Source organism: Solanum pennellii, chromosome 10 (assembly GCF_001406875.1).
Source record: "Solanum pennellii chromosome 10, SPENNV200".
In the NCBI taxonomy this organism is placed as follows: Eukaryota; Viridiplantae; Streptophyta; class Magnoliopsida; order Solanales; family Solanaceae; genus Solanum; species Solanum pennellii.
Genome location: NC_028646.1, coordinates 29,882,921 through 29,889,000, shown reverse-complemented (window position 1 = coordinate 29,889,000; position 6,080 = coordinate 29,882,921). Strand labels below are relative to the sequence as shown.

Below are 6,080 nucleotides of genomic sequence, written 5' to 3'. Positions count from 1 at the left end.
CTCGCGGCTCGTTTTGGGTCGTGACAGTCTTGTGCTATATGTATTCATGAAAAATTGTATTGAGCATGCTTGGTGTTTTTATGATAAAAATCATCATGTAAACCTCTTGATGTTCAAAATGAGCTCATATTGAAAGGGTGAAGGTAGTTCCTCCTTATGTGATGTAAAAAGTTGAGCTCTTATATGAATTATGTTGTGGATTTACCAATGTGCTAATGCTATGATTTGTTGTTGAAAAGAGTGTAAAATTTTTCCAGGGATCTGTGACTCATTTGATATATATTGTTGTTGGTTGGGCTGCTAGTCTTGAGTCTCTTCTTCCTATAAAGGTTTAAGGGTGTCATTCGGGGATGAATATTCCTAAGGGAGGGAGTATTGATACACCCCGAAAATTCTATGACCTAGACTAGAGATTCACAATACAACTAATGATGATTTTAGTCCTAAATAAGTTCAATAAACTTTTCTAAGAAGTCTTGGAACAAAAACGCTAAGAAACGATCATGACGTCCGGAAACTAGCGAAATTGAACTAGTGAACGTCCTTAGGTTTTGGGAAGGTTTAGGAGAGTTTTTATGAAGTCTAAAACTTGTAAAAAGGCTTTAAATAGGTAAAATAATATATAGGTTTAAGACGTCCAGGTTTGACCCCCCAAGGATCGCCCGAGGGGGACCCCACTTTGGACCAAGCAAGCTGCCAAGAGGCAGCAACTTTTGTGCTTAGAGGGAGCAAGTCAGCGTCGCGGTCTTGGCACACCCAAAGCCAAAAGTTTGGTCTGCGACGCGGACACGTCGCAGACTCATCTGGTTCAAAAATTACTTTTGTAAATCTTATAGGAACAGCTTCGCGACCCGGACTTGTTCCCCGACGAAAAATCTGAAATTTAAATTCGAGTTTGACTTCATAAAATGGTCAATTTAAGTGAAGGGTATTTTGGGTATTTTAGGGGAGGGTTATATATTGATTTTTCATCAGTTTTCCCTCACAATTACTCATCAAATCAAAACCGCAAAACAAATTCCAAAAGCTCTTCCTTCTCTACATTCTCTCTCTACTCATCCCCTATTGAAAAAGACCAAATCCCTCAAGTTTCTACTCAACTTCGTGGTGATTCATCTTTAAGGTATGATTTCTTTCACTCTTGGGATCCTTTCCCCAAGAGGTCCCTCCAAATAATTATTCCTAAATTCCCAAACATCTAGGTTTTCTTCTACACATGGGTCTTCTTTGAAAAAACGAAATTATGAATCATTTCTGATGAATTATGATAAATTAATGTTGTTTAAGTATATATTGATGGTAAATTTATGATTTCCTATGAGATTTCCCTAGACCAATGTCTTTCCCCCAATTTCGTGAAAACCTTGAATTGATATGGTGAATTGTGAAGATCATGAACATGTAGATTGACTACATTGTTGTTAATTATGTAATTGCTTCTTGAATTTACCTTGTTTATGTAATTGGTTATGTAATATCGGTAATGGAAGTATGAAGGTTCTTGGAAGGGGCAAGAAAGGTATGTTGATTGGTACTTCTTGGATTCAATTGTGAATTATGAATTACTTAGATAGTAATGCTTCTATGTCTAATGTGTGGTTGTGATGTGATGTTATGTATTCCTCATCCCTAACCCTAAAACATTGAATTAGACATGAATTATATATGCATGTTATGATAGAATATTATATGATTGAAAGCAGTTTCTCATAATTATAATAAGGTTAAGTGAAAGGTTTACTCGCTTATGAATTGGTGTCTAAAGTGAAAGAATTGTTCTCACTTATGATAACCTATGAGCTAATATAATAAGATGTTTACATAGGGGTCTAGAGGAGGCTAATGTGAACTGGTATGTTGAAATAATATGATTACAAAAGGGAATAATTGCTTAGCACCGAAAGGGCATGTAAGTGAGATAGAGGTCTCACGTTAGTAAGTCTGGATTCCCAAGATATGTGTTGTCTCATGAGATAGAAACCCTCACATTCAGTAAGTCAAGGTTTCTAGTAACAATCTCCTTGACCCTTAACTATGTGTCCACATAGTACTCTAGCTTAGTGGATCCACCTAGATAGCTATGTACGAATGGTTGCACCTTAGGCAAGTGTATTAACCCTCTCTTTTTGGTGTGGGAGTAAACACCGGATTCCATGTAGCTCACATGGTCTCATGTCGGTTATGGTACTTATTTCCCTAATGTAAAAATAAATGAACAAGGTAAGTATGTGAACTCTTATTAGGGTTGTCTTAAAGTCTACTACATAGTGTGAGGGAGAGTATGAGACTTCTCTTAAACATTTCACATGTGGGATCCTAATGGACGGTTCTAGTTGTGTTCTCTAATGATTATGATTGTGATTATATTGATAAGCTATGAGTAGTATTGATGTATGAAGCATGTTATGAAAATATGAGAATATGTTGTAAGTATGAAGTGGATTGCTTAACGTGATACTTAGCTTTGGATAGGGTTATGGGGCTTTGTCCTTGTCATTGCACAAGTGTTGCTTGGGTTGTTCACTTGGTGATTGATATTATGTTAAATTGACTTATTATGCTTTATATATGTGCATGTTGAGTTAAATTGATAGAAATTATGATTTTTTCACTCAAATATCTTTTTCTCATGAATTGATGATTTTTATGCATATGAGTCCACTTAGTACATGTGGTTTGTAGTTTGTACTAACCCATACTTTCTCCCTTTTTCTCAAACATTTTAGGTTCAGGTCATTGAGGAGATTCGTTGTCATTGAAGAAGAAGACTTGGATCTTTCCTAAGTCAATTGGTGAGTCCTCATGAGTTCCCAGGATAGAGCCACCTATCAAGTCTTATTAGTTTGTCTAAGTTTTATTTTATTCTCATGTCAAGATTCATTGTAGCCTATATGTGCATATTGTAATAGACTAAGAGCTATGCCCAAACTATTGTGATTCATTCTTTGGATGGTTAAATGTGAGATGAATTATTAGACTATGTCGTTGTTAAATGTTAAGTGAGAAGCCTATGTAAGCTTCATAAGGGAGGGGTCTATGTATATCCCATATACGATATGTGAGAAGTCTAAGTATACTTCACTCGTAAAGTTTTTAAATTTTTTCGCATTTTTAACCTATGATGTGCTATGATGTATGCTAAGGGCTTGTCTTAGTCCTCTTAGAGGACGACGACGCCTGTTACACCTAGAGGGTACTTTGGGTCGTAACAATTTTGTGCATTCTTTATAGTGGAAATTAATATAATATCAAATTGTATCACAAAGTAACGAAAATTAAATAAATGTTTCAAATATTATTAATTCGAGATGAAAGTAGTATTTATAAAATAAAATATTTTTCAAATGTTATTATAAATTTTTTAAAAAATTCCATATATTAAAGATTTAATTAATAGCCTTATATAAAAATAATATATTAACTATAAAAAAGAAAATAATAATATAATATTCAAAAAGTGAAATAGAGATAATTTGAAAAACTAGTACTCAACTGAGTAAAGGATAACATAGAAAGTAATTGGAGATGACATTCTTTATTTTACTCTCAAAATATAAAAAATAGAAAATAAAATAGAGTAGAATTGAGGATACCTTACTGCTATTTTTTCATTTTTTTTTAAGTATTTACAACTAAGAAATCCCCTCCCCCGAAAAGTAGAAAGGAGAGAGGAAAAGAAATGGAGCTGAGAATGAGTGGAAATGCAGTAAAGACGTTCGCCAGATCCATAACGTGCCTTGCACGCATTGGCAATGAGGTCGCCATTCAAGCCTCTTCTACCCAGGTTCGTTGTATTTCTTTTTCCATTTGAACACTACTTTGGTTGAAGTAAAGTGTTTGCTCCACTATTACAGTAATTAGGGTTTTGTGGTCGCTTCAGATTATGCCCTATTTTCGACACCATGGTACTTTACAATTCAACTACTTCATTGTTCCCTTCTTTTTCGCAGCTCACGTTTCACACTCTTAACTCCTCAAGGTCGGCCTATCAATCAATTACATTCAAACCTGATTATTTTGATGTCTTCACTGTTTCTGCTCCACAGGTGCAATGCAGTGTGCTCTTGAAGGTATATATATGCTTTTACCAATCCAATCCTCTCTACTCTAAACTCTTTTCCTTAATTTTACCTTATCTTCATGTTTTGTAGGCTATTTGTTCTGTATTAAGAACACCAATTGCCAGTATAGATCATTTGACTGTCTCATTGCCTAATCCTGATGCATCAAAGGTGCAGTGGACACTCAACTGCCATAATGGTAAAACTTCTTTTTTAGGATTCCTAAAAATACAAGGAAAATATGTTCTTATTTACAAGCTATAGATTAGGTCAGGGCAGGGAAGGGAGTATTTACTTTGATGGATAGACCATGCAGAGACTCACATTGATATAGTGTCAAAGGTCTGGTGAATTTTGTTATGATTCTCATGAATAAATGGTTACATTGTGTCTACCCATGCATTTTCTTCACATTATGGCACAAGGTGATAAAGTGTAAAAAAGGAGTAGGAAGAAAGGTACTGGAAATGTTAGAATAGGAGAAACTCCAAAAGGAAGTTAAAAGGGAGAGTGTAACTACTCAGGCAACAACCTTTGAAACCTCACAATTTTTTGACCCTTAGGTCTTTAATCCAAAAGACTCTTCAACAGTTGAAATCGCTAGCTCGCCTTTTACGGACCCTAACTTTCACTTCCATTCATATGGAATTTGCCAAAGGCATCTTTTACATCGAACCAACGCCTGGATTTCAAGCACTAGTTCTCCTAGGCTTTTCAACTCAATAGCTCATGCCCAACTGCAAATGTGTTATCCACTCTAACCTAACCTTTGGGGACTATAGTTATCTTCTTGTAGGCTTTAACCCAAAAAGTGCCTCAATAATTAAATTCCTAAGCTCACGATTTTATGACCCCTAACTATTCTCTCCATTCTGATTTGGTATTTTCCTAAAACAAGTATCAGAATGAACCTCCTTTCACATTCATCTACAAAATGGCCCATGTCCAACTGTAAGGTATTGTCTGCTCTGGCCTAACCTTTAAAGCTCATAGTTTAAACCCTTTTGATTATTTTTTTTATAATTGTGCTGTTCGGAACATCTTGCACGCATCTTGACTAATTCAAAGGGATATCTACTCCCTTGATTTTTAACCAAAAGGTGCTGCCAAGTTGAATTCCTAAATTCGCCTTTTATGTTCCCTAACTTTTTCCTGCCATTTGGATGCAGAATTTCTCTAAGGCAAGTTTCACAGTAAACTCCCTGTCGAGTTCAACCACCAGGCATTCCTAAGCGGTTATAATTGTTAACACAATGGGCACTATGTCCCATTTATAAACTAGGGAACTTGAACAAATTATTACTCTTAAGACAACTGAGATTCAATATTTAACAAAAAGACAAATGTAAAATCAAACTAAAATTCTTAACGTTAACAAGGGATGAATCTATTTATCTAATGATAATCTGGATACAACAACTGTAATATACTCAATATAATCCAAGTATCCCACAAGTGGGGTCCAGGAAGGATAGAATGTACGTAAACCTTATGGTTGTCGTGGAGATAGAGAAGCTATTTATGAAAGATCGTAAACTCAAGTGCAACAAATCAAAGTAGTTAAGAGAAAGGAAATATGACAATGAAGAAAACATTGCAACTAATAAGGAAAGTAGTACAAAGCATTCAGAAAAAGAACAATTACAGTAGTAAATAATTTGGTAACTGAAACACTAGACAACGAATGGTAATAGATATCAAAAGGAAGAAACTACATGAATAAGGCTAATACTCGACAGACACAGTGCTCTAGATTCCCAGCCAGCCATGTCCTTTTTCATAATTTGGCACTCAAGAACACTTTTGAAAAATGATTAACCAAATACACTCTGCTTATCAATTGCTGAAAAAAGCACTTCTTAAATACATATTTTTTCGGGAAAATCAACACTGTAAACAGTAAATCTCAAAACCAAAAAGCTACTGAGCTGTGAAGCAAACTAAAGTATAGGAGATCCTGGTCTTACATTAAAACTTACACATTGCCAATTAGTTCTATCAGATCGCCAACATCCCCCC

General features: G+C 35.1%; 1 protein-coding gene across 3 annotated transcripts in view; it reads left to right on the top strand.

Moving 5' to 3' along the window:
- The first annotated feature begins 3,623 nt into the window (after nt 1-3,623).
- LOC107031851 (cell cycle checkpoint control protein RAD9B) overlaps nt 3,624-6,080 on the top strand; it is a 9,069-nt gene continuing 6,612 nt past the window's right edge. For all 3 annotated transcript variants that reach the window (XR_003574866.1, XR_003574865.1, XM_015233338.2), the window contains exons 1-3: nt 3,624-3,784; nt 3,951-4,070; nt 4,152-4,260. Coding sequence is in view for 1 of the 3 variants with exons in the window: in XM_015233338.2 (XP_015088824.1) it covers nt 3,680-3,784; nt 3,951-4,070; nt 4,152-4,260 (334 nt within the window). In the remaining 2 variants the exon portion in view is untranslated. The remainder of the gene's footprint in view (nt 3,785-3,950; nt 4,071-4,151; nt 4,261-6,080) is intronic.